This window comes from Arachis hypogaea, chromosome 16 (genome assembly GCF_003086295.3).
Source record: "Arachis hypogaea cultivar Tifrunner chromosome 16, arahy.Tifrunner.gnm2.J5K5, whole genome shotgun sequence".
Taxonomy (NCBI): domain Eukaryota; kingdom Viridiplantae; phylum Streptophyta; class Magnoliopsida; order Fabales; family Fabaceae; genus Arachis; species Arachis hypogaea.
In genome coordinates this window covers 113,834,595-113,848,420 of record NC_092051.1, presented here as the reverse complement: position 1 = coordinate 113,848,420, position 13,826 = coordinate 113,834,595, and the positions used below count along the sequence as shown (strand labels likewise).

Here is a 13,826-nt window from a genome sequence, read left to right as displayed (position 1 = left end):
TTTTCCCCATATAATTTCATTCGTGAGGTTATTCAAAGCATTGATGAATTGTATTCATTTATGGATTTAAAATCCTGTAGACGCAAGTGTGTCTACTCATATCGGGTTTGAGAAAGTATTACTATCTTTTGATGATTATACCTTTGTTCAAGGTTCTTCCACAAATCTGCATGATCTTTTAGTGTGAGATATTCAATTTTCAATCTTTCATCAAGATGACGACGAAGGAAAATTATGACTTTAGCTTTATCTTTCTAGGATGCTTTATTTTCAACCTTAATTAGGGATGTTCATGGTTCAGTTTTTTCATAAACTAAACTGAAACTGCACTAAACCATTTTAAATGGTTTAGAAACTGAACCAAACTACTTTGTCAAATAAGAAACTGATTTTAAACCAGTTTACAATACAGTGCACCAGTTTAAACCAGTTCATAAAAATAAAACCAGTTTTAATTGAAAAAACCAGTTTAAACTGGTTTATAGGCTAAAACTAGTTTTAAGTTTTAATATATATATAATTAGTTTTTACATTTTCTCTCTCCCCCTCTCTCTCCCACTCTCTCTTCTTCTCTCCCTCTCTCTCCCCCCTCTCTCTCTCCCTCTCCCCCCTCTCTCTCTCCCTCTCTCTCTCCTTCCGTTCTCCCCCCCTCTCTCTCTCTCTTCTTCTCTCCCTCTCTCCCCCTCCTTTCTCTCTCTCCCACTCTCTCTCTCCTTCCCCTCTTCCTCTCTCTCTTCTTCTCTCCTTCTCTCCCTCTCTCCCCCTCCTTTCTCTCTCTCCATCCTCTCTCTCTTTTCCTTTTCTCTCTCTCTCCCCCTCCCCTCTCTTTTTCTCTCTATCTCTCTCTCCCTCTCTTACATTCTCTCTCTCTCTCCTAGCCCTCTTCCTCTATCTCTCTCTCTCTCCCTCTTCTCCTTTCCTCTCCCCCTCCTCTCTCTCTCTCTCTCTCTCTCTCTCTCTCTTTCTCTCTCTTAATATATATAAAATTAGATTTTACATTCTCTTTCTTTCCCTCTCTCCCTCTCTCTCTCTCTTTCTCTCCCTCTCTCTCCCTCCTTTCTATCTCTCTCTCTCTCTCTTTCTCTCTCTCCTTTTCTCCCTCCTCTCTATCTCTCTCTCTCTCTCTTTCTCTCTCTCCCTTCTCTCCTCTCTCTCTCTCCCTCTTCCTCTCTTTCTCCTCTTCTCTCCCTCTTTCTCTCTCTCTCTCTCTCCTTCTCTCCATTTCTCTCTCTCCTTCCCCTCTCACTCTTCCTCTTCTCTCTTTCTCCCCTTTTCCTCTCTTTGTCTTCCTCTCTCTCCCCCCGTTTTTCTTTTCTCTCTCTCCCCATCTCTCTTCTTATCTTCCTCTCTCTTCCCCTCCTCTCTTTCTCCCCTGCCCCTTTTTCTCCCCTACCCTTTCTTTCTCTCTCCCTTTTCTCCCTCTATCCCTTTCTCTCATTCTCTCTCCCCTATCCCTCTTCCTCTGTATCTCTCTCTCCCTCTCTCTCCTTCACTCTTCCCCTCCTCTCTCTCTCTCTATCTCTCTCTCCTTTCTCTTTCTCTCTCACTTTCTCTCCTTCCCTATTCCCCTCTTCTCTCTCTCCCTCTCTCTTTCTCTCTGTCTCTCTCACTTTCTCTTCCTCTCTCTCTCTCTTGTGCTGTTTTTTTCCCTCCCTTCTCTCTCTTTGTCTCTCTCCTCCTCCTCCTCGCTCTCTTTTTCCTATCTCTCCTTCTCCCTTATTTTTTTCTTTTTTCTCTCTCCCTCATTTCTCTCATATTTTAGAAAAAAGAGGGGGGAGGAGAGAGAAGAGGGATATAGAGTGAGAGAAGGTTGAGAGAGAAAGAGAAAAGAGAGAAAGGAAGGGAAGAAAGAGGAGAAAGAGAGAGGAGGGCAAAGAAAAAGAGAGAAGAGGAGAGAGAAAGAAGGGAAGGGGGAGAGAAAAATAGGAAAGAGAAAGAGAGAAAAGGGAAAAAGAGAGAGAGAGAGAGGGAGAGAGAAATAGGAATAAAGAAGGGAGGAAGAGAGAGAGAAACAAAATGGAAGAGACAGGGAAAAGAGGGAGAGAGAGAGAGAGAGAGAGAGAGAGAGAGAGAAGGGGAAGGGAGGGAGAGAGAGAGAGAGAGAGAGAAAGAGAGAGAGAAGGGGGAAGGGAGGGGGCGAGGGAGAGGTGAGAAAAAAGAAAGAGAGGTAGAGAGAGGGAGAGGAAAAAGAGAGAGAGAGGAGGGGAAGAAAGAGAAGAAGGAGAAAGAGAGAGAGAGAGAGGAAGAAAGAATGGGGAGAGAGAGAGGTGGGAGAGGAGAGAGAGAGAGGGAAATGAGAGAGAGAGAGAGACAGAGAGAGAGAGAGAAAGGAAAAGGAGAGAGAGAGAGAGAGAAGGAAAGGAGAGAGAGAGAGAGAGGAAGAGAGACGGAGAGAGAGAGAGAGGGGGAAAGGAGAGAGAGAGAGAGAGAGAGAGAGAGAGAGAGAGAGAGAGAGAGAGAAGGAAGAAAGGGGAAAGAGAGAGAGAAGGGAGAGAGGGGGGAGAAAGAGGAGAGAGAGAGGAAGGGGAGAGAGAAAGTGAAGTGAGAGAGAGAGAAATAGTATGTAAAAACTAATTTTAGAGTTTAAATAAAACCAGTTTTAATTTGGTTTAAAACTAAACTGAACCATAAAAACTGGTTTTTAATAAACTGGTTTTCATAAAAATTATGATTTCAGTTCAGTTTTTTATTTAAAAAAACTAGTTTATTTAAAACAGTTTCAGTTCAGTTTCAGTTCAGTTCAGTGAAACTAGTTTTTTTGCACACCCCTAACCTTAATGGTATTGATAAACTACTATTTTATGGTATATTTTGAGTTGAATTGAGTGGATTTTGTCAACTATTCTCACATTGATTCATGTAAATTGCATGTTTTTGAGATTCCTTCCTAATTTGTGCTTAAGAATAAAAACATGCTTCCTAGGCCTTAAAAATGCTAATTATTAATCCTCTCTTATTACCATTCGATGTTGTGATGTGTTTGTTGAGTGATCTCAGGTTTATAGGATAGGAATGACTTAGAGGATGGAAAGGAAGCATGCAAAAGTGGAAGGAACACAAAGAATTAAAGATTTGAGAAGCTTGTCCCGACACGTACGCGTGGCTAACGCATGCACGTGACCAGGAGCATCGTCCACCGACGCGTACGCGTGACATTATGCAAAGTTCGACGACGCGTACGCGTGGCTGACGCATACGCGTGACAAGCATCACGTACCTCACTTAAGAAAACACGCTGGGGGCGATTTCAGGCTGATTTCTAGCCTAGTCTGGAAATTAGAGGCTGGGAGTAAATGAGGATAAGACATTACAACACACATAAGTTTTAGTTTTAGAGAGATGTCGAATTCTAGAGAGAGAAGCTCTCTCCTCTATCTAGGTTTTAGGGTTCTTATTTCAATTTCTTCTTAGATCTAGATTTTATTCTGACTTCAATTTAGTTTTCTTTTACTTTTATTTGTTCTAACACTTTAGTTTATCTACTTCTCTTGTTAATTTCTTTATTTTGTCAATTTAGCTTATGAACTCTTTTGTCAATTTCAATTTTCTTTGAATGTAATTTTATATTTTCATGTCTTTTGATGTTTACCTTAGTTGCTATTGTTGATTTCTTGCTTATATTAGTTATGCCCTTTATATTTTTTGCATTTTATGATGTTTGCCTTTATTGCATTATAGGTGTTTGATGAAATGTTTCTTTTAGTTATGAGTTAGATTTTCCTCTTCTTGGCTTGAGTTGGTTACTTGGGTGACCTTGAGTTGCTAATGTCCAAGTGATTGATAGTTGGTGTCCATTAACACTAGTCTTTACTAATTCAATTAGTGAGTGGCTAGGACCTATGGATTAGGATTGATTAAGCTCATTTGACTTTCCTTCAATTGTTAGAGGATGACTAAATGGGATTGATCCTTGCAATTATCATGTTGTGGTTAGTAAAGAGGATAGAGATCCTTAACCATCAACCCTTGCCAAGACATTTTTATCATTTGATTTCCTTTTCTTTATTAGTTAATTGTCATTTACTTTCTTGTTATTTACATTTCTTGTCAATCACTACCTCAACCCCCAAATTTCCCTTCATAGCTAATAAAAGAGCACTTCATTATAATTTCTAGGGAGAACGACCCGAGATTAATACTCACAGTTATTTTGATTTGTATTGTGACAAACCTTCTAAACTTTGATTGGTAGATAAATTGTTAGTTTGGACTATGCTGGTAACGAAATTCCTTTGAGAAATTCTAGACCAACATTTATTCCACATCAGGTATCTCTAAGATCCATTGAATCAAGATGAATTTCGCCATCTAATATCCATGATAAGTAATTGCTTCTAGATATATCAAGAGCATTAAATTCAAAATGAGAGTTTTGACATAATAAAAATTTAACACCCAAGTCTTCCTAAATTTTGTCCAGAGTCTCGTATTGATAACGTGTTGTAAAATAAATAAATAATGAAGAGAAAATAAATATAAAATAAAAAAGTTTAAATATAGGACTCTATTATTAATATTTACCAATATTATCTCAATATAATAGAGATAATTCATATATATATTTACTAAGAGAGAGAGAGAGAATAGTGTTTTATATATTATTGTTGTGTGTGTATTTTGTCTCAGGTTTGCTCCCTATTTATACACCTACCAAGTTTACTTTTTCAAATTTCATTAAACTCAATCCCTCTTAAAAAACATGAACCTCCCAATTTTAAAAAATTCAGCCGCCTATAAATATCCATATCGCAATAATAAATAGTGAAGAGTCCCGTGCGATGCACGGATATGATAAGTTTAATGAAAAATATTTAACATTAAGATATTATTAGATTAAATATTTAACATGGACCTTTTATATTAAATTAGTTCATAAGAATAAAGATATATAATTTTACTTTTTTGAAGAATGTAAGAATATATAAGATAAAAGTTAATAATTGTATAATAAAAATTGTAAACAAAATAATTTAATATTAACGTCCTATAAAAATTTTAACTATAAAATTAAAAGTTTAATAAACAAATTAATAACCCGTGCCATGCACGGAAAATACTTATTTAAGTTAATAATTTTTTTATGAACATATTAAAAATAGACGTGAATTTTTATAGGCTTCCATCAAATTTGAAAATGAATATGATCATATACAACAATAATTTTCCATGATTCTATTCTATAATTTTTTTTAGGTACGAAATTCTATCATATAATTACATATATGATAGAATTTATAAAATTTAACAAATTTTTTAATTAACAAAACAAAAAAATTAAAATGCTACGAAAAAATAAATTTTTTTTATAACTCTTGTGGAAAAAAATTAATTTAACCATTAGTCGAATATCATTAGAAACAGATAAAAGATGGGATGTTATCTGAACGTAAAAATTAAAAAGTCTTTTTGTATGGAACGAAAATAAATTAATGTTTTAGCGATAAATTAAGCGGTATTTTAAAATCATTGAATTCGAATAGCCAAAGATAACTTTAAAATAGCCAAAGATAACTTTAAAATACCCAAATTGTTTAACAAAGATTAAAATCTTCATAGATTTGTTAATTCTTATATATTCGTGTTTTTAATTGAGAAGAGAGTTAAATAATAAGAATATTAAAGTATTTAATGAAAAAACTTATCAATTGTTAATCATAAACCACCTTTTTACTATTAGATCTAGTTACAAAATTTATGCAATAATAGCAGAATGGATAGTTATACATCATGATGATGACAATAAATTGAACATAATAACAGATCCAAAAATAACAAACTACTATTCTTTAAAAACTACCAAGGCCTGAGCATAACAATCAACAAAAATCATATTCTAAGCTATAAACCATGTGAAGAATGATTAATGAAATTATTTCCACCCACTCCAAAGCCTCTTCTTTCACTACACCAACTATTTTACTCATCTTTCTACATAATAACAACAAATCAAACTCATTAACAAACAATAGCAACTAATATCAGAATCTATTTTAGAAGTAAAAAATAAATTACAAAGCTTCATTACCATAGTTGTAGCAGCTTTTGCCGCCACAAATCCTGCCGTACCTACCTCGGCATCCGCCTCCTCACTGGTTGCAATCCTTGACCCAGCCCACCATGGTTATAGCATGCACAACCGTCATCGCATCCTCCACCTTATCTACCATTACCATAACGACCATCACTCTACTATGACCACTGGTCCCATCGCTGCCTTAGATTTTTCGACCACCATAGCCGCCGCCGCAACCTCATCTACTGCCGTAACCCCTGCCACAACTGCTGTTGTCCTTTTACCGTGACAGGAAATAAATAGATCTCACCGCTCTGTTCTTATTGTCACCGCCGCTGCTGTGCTCTCCGCTTGCTTAGTCTTACTGCATGTGCTTTCTGTGGCAGCCGTTCAGTTTTTTTACTGATCTACTCTCTTTCACTGCTTCCTCCTCCGTATCCACTACCATGACGTCGATAACACTACACACTTGGCATGACATCACGAAATGACGGAGAAAGGTTATTCGGTGACAAAGATATCTAAAAAGGAGGAGGAGGAGGAGGAGGAGAGAAAAATAGAGAAAGATAATGAGAAAAAATGTAAATGATAAGAATATTTTTTTTAATTTTGATTTTGAATTTAAAATTTAAAATTTAAAATTTTACGGGAGTGCATACATGCAAAAGTAAACCGAAAAAGAAAGATTAAAAAATCAAATATGGTCATAAAAATTGTGGTGTAATGAGAATGGTTTGATGTAGGGATGTTATTGTAATAAAAGTTATGATCATGAAAATTGTGGTTAATGAGAATAATTTGATTTAGAAATGTTATTGTAATAATAGATGAATACATGTAATAAAAATTAAGAATGAACCTAATAAATGACAAGTAAAAATTTCACTATGGGAATAACCTTTTTTTTTTAATGTATAACATCTCGAATTTTTAAAAATTAAATAATTAACTATTTATAAGCTAAAATATTATATTGAGATGTGGTTTTTAAAAAAATTATTTTTAACAAAAATAATTAAATAAAATTTTATGATTATTAAAATTTAATTTAATTATTATTTATTCTATTAAATTTAAATTATTTATCAAAAAAATAATGTAATAAAATAAAAATTAAATTTTTTATTATTATTATTATTATTATTATTTTTTTTTTTTCCCATGGCCGAAGCCTTTAAAGAAACAAAAGAAAAAAAAAAATGGAACTTATGCATGTATACACATATTTAAAACCAAGCCACGTTGCCTTTATATATATAAAACACAAATGACTCATGTTTCCTTACTTCCATTAATCAACACTTATACTTCATTCATTTCTTCCTTAACCACCGAAAGGAGTGACCGAGAGAGAAGAGAGAAACCATGAAAATCCCTTGAGTTTTCGGCTTCGATTTCTTGTGATCCGTAACTCCAATAAAAAATCTAATCCGGTAAAAGTATTTGTATTTTCTTCTTTTACACATTGGCGTTACTTTTGTTCGGTAGAAGTTAATGGTGATGTAACTCCTCTTCCCTTTGAATTCGACCAATTGAAATTATAGAAAGTACAGATGATTTTTGACGTTTTCATTTTCAGCGGCTCGGTCAAAAAGTTTTTCTGAAGCTTCCGTTGTTTTGATTTCGTATAGAGGTAAAGTTTTGGTAACTTTATAATAATTAAATGTGAATAATATATATATATATATCTTTGTGATTAAGTGAGTAAAAGTAAAACCTTTCCGTTTTCTTAATTAAACTTTCGGTTCGTACTCGCGAAGGTTCGATATTAAATAAACATAATATATAATTAAAGGAATAGAAGTAAGTAGTGTTCAAACTTTTAGTGCGATCATGAGGTGCTAAAAATTAGGGTGTTACACAATGTATGTTATAGGATTATATATTAATATGAATTTAGCTAACATGAGTCCTAAGAACACATGTTAAAATTACAAAAGTAAAAAACTTTTATTGAAAATATAAAAAATTTAAGTTTTTAATGTATTTATTTTGCTTGTATTAAATGAAAATATTTAAAATTTTTTACTAATAGTAGACTTATCATACATTTTTAAATCAAATGTTAGCTAAATTCTAATAATATATTTTTTAGAAGAGAAAGTATAGGGAGCCAATGACCTAAGCGTACAATGCGTACAATGAAGGTTTAGAAAGTATTAGAGATATGATTATTAGTGTTATATTGTCCTGTCAAGTTACGTTTTTGGGATGAGTGGTTTCAGGACATGGCATTAGAGTTCCATATTCAGAAGGTCAAGAGTTCGAACCTTGGTGAACCCAAAATTAGTTTTTTATAATATGAGATGTTTATTATCCCTTGGTCATTGTACACATTGTACGTTTAGGCCATTGACTCCCTAGCACTACAGAATTACATAATATTTTTTAAACAAAAGACAATAATTGAAAAATAAAAATAGATCATTTCAATTTTTCAATTAATATTATTACATATGAATTTTTATTATATAATATTTTTATATTTTTCCTAATCCTACTTAAAAAGTACATTATAAAATATCACATTTTATCTTAAAAAAATAAATAAATAAAAAATATTATAAAACTAATATAATTTATTATTTTTATTCAATAATTAATCAATAATATCTATAAATATTAATTAAAAATATAATATTAAACTATTAAATTAAAAATATTAAATTATTCACTAAAAATACTGACCAAGATAAATTAAAATCAGTGTCTTGAGCTTTTCTTTTAATAAATAACCAGAGCAACAATACCGAAACGGGATCACCAACAATCCAACATACACAGGCCAACACTAGACACCTTCTATTGCAAACTCTATCCAGTATCCAGATTCCACAGGCCGAACCCCAGCAAGGAAGCAAGCACAAAACGGTGGTTTCGACTTTCGACGACCAAAAAAAAAAAAAGAAACCGAAGGAAGAGGATCTCTCCCACGCAACCATTTCCAACACACACAAAACTGAAACGAGACATGAGAGGGCCAACTGAGAGGAGCCCCACCACTGCCACCAACACCAACACCAGAAGGTCAGTCTACATCAACACCGCCGCCCTTGCAGGTCCATCCCTGGACCCCACTGCTGGGTTCCACCAGATCCGTCCCCCTTTCCACGCCACACTCCCTCACTTCCTTCAGAAGCCGCAAGCTCTTCCCTTCCTCCTCTGCTTCCTCCTCATCCTCACATGGATCTCCTTCACCATCCACCATTCCTCTTCTTCCTCCTCCGCCCGCCTCCAACGCTTTCCGTCGCCGCTAACGGAATCAACCCGCGAAGCCGATAGAATGGCCAACCTTGTTAGGTTCAGCTCCTCCGTCCCCTCCCCCGTCGCTAAGGACACCCGCGGTTGGCTCCTCGACCCTATCTCGCTAGCTCGAGCTTCTGGCATTTTAGGTTTTTTCTTTTTCCCCTCTAACTTCGGTGTTTCTCATCATTGCCTTTTTAGTTAGAGATCGGCATGTCAAATTGTATCGTAGTTTTTAATTGAATATCGTTGAACATGTATTTAGCCATCTGTTTGGTTCATAGATTGGAGATTAGCATATTTATAATGTGATTATGCGAAGGAGCAAGGTCAAATTGAAGTTGAGAATTTTTGGGTGGAGTAATTTGGTGTCTCGTTCATTTTGAGAATAGTTTGCATTTTAGGTTTTTTTTTTTTTAATGAGGATTTTGCATTCTTGTTATGATCTGTTTCCTAGTTTAGTGGATTTGTTGATGTATTTGAGTGTTTTAACGGAGACTTAGATGTACGATGTGAATCTATGTTTTGTGGCCATTGGAATTTGAAAGGGAAACGGTGGTTGGTTCTCTGCAGGTGGAGCTCTCACTTGTGCTTCGGTTCATATAGGAGAGATTCGGCCTGGCAGGTTGAGAGGGAATCATAGGCATCATGATTGCAACGAGACATTTGTCCTTTGGGGTGCCCTAACCAAATTTAGGGTAAGCTTTATGGGATTCTATATTTCTATTATTTTATTAACATTTATTTGTACTTCATATGTCTTGAGATATTTCTCACTATTTATTGTTAAGTATAGCAACTCTTGCAGCGAGTAAAGGAGTTTTAACAGCATGATGTAATTAATTATTAGTTGCAATTGCAATTCTAAAAAATCTCGGAGGGAAAAGCTCTAAAAAGGATGAAAGAAAAAGGAGGGTGGGAGTGTTAATTGATGAGGCTGCCATAGTTCCATTGCTCTGGGTTGAAAAGTATTTCATCTGACACAATTTGTTGATGTTGCATCAGGCTTAAATGAAGAATTGCATTGCATCTGCAGAACATTTCATTGTTTACTTTGTGTTTTTGTTTGTTGGGTATAAGAGAATCAGCGATTCCTTGTTTAACACTGCAATCACTATTTGTTGAGCATCGGGTTAGATTGGTTGTTTTACACTGCAATTACTATTTTCCAATTTTTACCACCAAAGTGTACTTGATCCCTAAATGTGTCCTGTGGGGCATTTCTAACGCAAGGCCAATGATGGATGCGAAGAATTTCTGAAAATTAAACCCACTCCCATACTATCACATGGCTGAGATTGGTGGAAAGGACCTAATGATGTTCACAGGTTCTAATTCTCACTGTCTACACCAGAGTCCTAATCCCTAGTTTAGTGCAGAATTCTAGTTTCAGGAAGTAGCATGGTGTGTGAACAAGATGTTGGCATTCACATTTCTTTGTATTATTTATAACTTTTTACTTCTGAATATAATTCCCATTCATGACTTGCAAGTCTAAACCTGTCTGCAGTTGGAGAATAGTGAGGTAACTGATACTGGTTACGCCGAAGTGATCATTGGTGCAGATGATATTGTTGTTGCTGCCAGCCCCAGTAATACGGCACATGCTTTGGTGAACATAGATCCGGTTCGGAGTACATTCTTTATAGGATGCCAGGACAACACTATAAACTATAATGCTTCAAGTACCGACTTCAATGTTTGGAAAGATCTTTAAGACGCCTCACTTCATGAAAATCATGAAGATGAAACTCTAAAATGAATGTGAGGATTACTTTTAGTGGGACATTACTGCACAGAATGAGAGAGTTAGCCTTCAAGTTGTTTTATGTATTTAAAAGTGTACATAGCTCTGACACAAAATCACTTGGTGAATGTGAGGTTTTTACAGGGTACAAGCTAGTCAGATAAGAGAATTGAAAAGGTACAGTTTTTGAATTTTCTGTGTTACATATTTTCCCCTCAGGGTTGGTACATGGATTTATTACAATTTTCCCCGAACAACCATATACATTTTGGATGTTGGCCAATTTACAGACTTCCATTATACATGTTCCTTCAATGTAAATAAAGTGTTCCTTCCATTATGTTTTTTTTTTTTTTGTTTCTCCATGGGAAACCTGATTTGGTTATTCCCAAATGAGGGCACAGAATAACTGTCTGAGCTGTTTACATGATTTGGAGCTAATTAATTTGGTATAATTAAACGGGAATAGATGTTCTCACCCTTTTTTTTAACAATTGTGAGAATAAAGTGTGATCTCTCACTAACCAAGAGAAAACATGAGAGAAAAAACATTGAAGAGTTAGAAATGACATTTTATTCCCTCAATTGTTAAAAAAATTTGAGAGGATTCATTTCCTAATTAAACAACTATGTTTAATACAGTAAAATTAGTTACTAAAATTAATCACTAGTATAAAATACATGTTGAAATATAAATTACATATTAAAAATAAATTAAGCAACAAATGTATTTATATGCAATTACATGGTAATTAATTTTTGTATATACATAATTTAAATTAAAAATTTGATGTTAAAATATGATCTATTTAAAATACTTTCGGCCTGTGCACACGTTTTTCTCTTCTCTATCTTCTTTCTTTTTCCAACAACCTAAATCAAAATAAAGGAAGAGTAAAATAAAAAATAAAGGATTCAATTCATTATTAGTTGTATCTCAAATTTCGCTTCAAAATCCTTGTTGATTTATAAATAAAATCAATTTTGGGGAAATTACACACTGGGAGTTAAACTGACTTTGAAATCATCGTTAGTTTAAGGTATGTGCATGTAAAAATGTAGTTAAACACACTAATTCAGGTGCAGGTTTGGCATAGCCTAATTTGAAGCTTTCAGGGATGAAATTGCTTTTTTCTAAAGATTTTCACAACATTTGATTACAGAAATGCTGATCGATCAGAAAATTTGCCAGAACTTGGCATGCAATTAGATTACGTAACACATAATATCAGTCTTTGCCTGTCACATTTTCAAAATTTCAGTTTATTTTCTGTTGATGTCAGGTGTTTATGTATTACTTTTGATTTGATTGTAACCATTTTGGATGTCACTACTCACTACCATGTTATGTTGTTATACATCTTGTAGCGGCGTTCTAAACATGGACACTGATTGAGATAATCATTTCAAATCCTATTCATTATAACGAATTTTAATTAAGATTAAGAACTGATCGCAGTCTCAAATCAAATCAATTTTGAGAATTGTGTTATTGATTTCAAGATGGAACTTGCTAGTGCATTATCACGTGCAAGACAAGAACTTATCGTGTCCCGATTAGATAGAGACATTTCATTCTATGGTATATTACATAGCCTATTACCCGATATAAGATGCTAAAAATATTTTTTTATTAAAATATAAATCACATTTTAAATAAAAATAATACTTTTTAATATCAAAATAAATTTTATAATTTATTATCTAATGATTAAAATAAAATTTTACATACACAGTTTAACTACACATTTAAATATTTTTGAAAATCAAATCCAATTAAGTTGGTTCAAACTTATCAAAAATCACTTTCATCACACCAGCATGTACACACGTGTGTATCAATAACGCAAAACATATCATTTTTCGTCTTTTCCTCCTCATCTTCCTCCTCCTTTCAAATTTGCGCATGTAGGTTCTTCTTCCCTTCTTGCACGCATGTTCTTCTTCTTCTTCTCTTTTGTTATCATTATCACCAATAACACCAATATTTTACTAACATTTTAATTAGTTTTGGTGCCATCTGTAAGAACTAGAGTTTTCACGTAAAACTATTTTAATAAAATAATAATTCTTAAGTGCCCGCAGTAGATTCAAAATTTAGAAGTTTTAATTTGAGAATAAAAAGATAAAATTTGATTTCAATGAATTTTTCTAAGTTGGAAAATGTATCTTTCTCGAAAAGTTTTTGTAAAAAAATGTGTACTAGCGCTGAAGCCGGCAGTACCGGTTTTAGTCAGTCCAGTACCCCGTATTTTGGAAAATAAGATTTTGAAAATTGATTTATTGTTTTGAGAGGACAAAAATAATTTACAATTGAAAACGGGACACTACTCTTAAAGGTTTTGGCCCAAAGTGGGACAAACGGACCAAAAACACTTAGCGGGTTGGACCGGACCCAAGTGGGCCCAAGTCCAACATATAAATGCCCTAACTAATGAGCTTTCAGCTCATTTTCATCACAAAGAGAGTGAGAGGTGCGGATTGAGAGAGGATGGAGAAGAAGAGGGGAGAGGGGGGGGGGGGGGGAGGGGAGACACTATTCATTGTCACCTTCCGGGAGCCATAACTTGAGTTACGGAGCTCCGATTGACGAGCCGTTTTCGGCCACGCGAAGTTCTCGCCGAGCTCTTTGTTTCTATTTATGCCTTACTAGTAAGAACTCTCATCTCAAGTTCCAGTATTCTGCCCTAACTTTTCTGCATTTTTGGGTTTGGTTTTTGAGTAGCTTTTGTGATTGTGCTTGTTTAGGTGATTTTTAGTAGCGGGTAATTGTCGGGCTTTGCCCCAATCATCGTTGGATAAGGTAAGGAACCTCTATATCCT

At 34.4% G+C, this 13,826-nt stretch overlaps 1 protein-coding gene across 1 annotated transcript; it reads left to right on the top strand.

The window, feature by feature from the left end:
- The first annotated feature begins 8,724 nt into the window (after nt 1–8,724).
- On the top strand, nt 8,725–11,343 carry LOC112754682 (uncharacterized). Its single transcript, XM_025802393.3, has 3 exons — nt 8,725–9,405; nt 9,830–9,954; nt 10,767–11,343. Exons 1-3 carry the CDS (start codon nt 8,985–8,987, stop codon nt 10,971–10,973), a joined length of 753 nt encoding a protein of 250 aa, XP_025658178.1. The 5' UTR covers nt 8,725–8,984; the 3' UTR covers nt 10,974–11,343.
- The last annotated feature ends 2,483 nt before the right edge of the window (nt 11,344–13,826 follow it).

Excerpts from the sequence above, each read along its gene's own strand:
- LOC112754682 (XM_025802393.3), top strand. The coding sequence starts at position 8,985 with ATGAGAGGGCCAACTGAGAGGAGCCCCACCACTGCCACCAACACCAAC. Across the intron at positions 9,406-9,829 it reads TCGAGCTTCTGGCATTTTAG|GTGGAGCTCTCACTTGTGCT; the intron begins GTTTTTTCTTTT and ends GGTTCTCTGCAG. Across the intron at positions 9,955-10,766 it reads GTGCCCTAACCAAATTTAGG|TTGGAGAATAGTGAGGTAAC; the intron begins GTAAGCTTTATG and ends ACCTGTCTGCAG.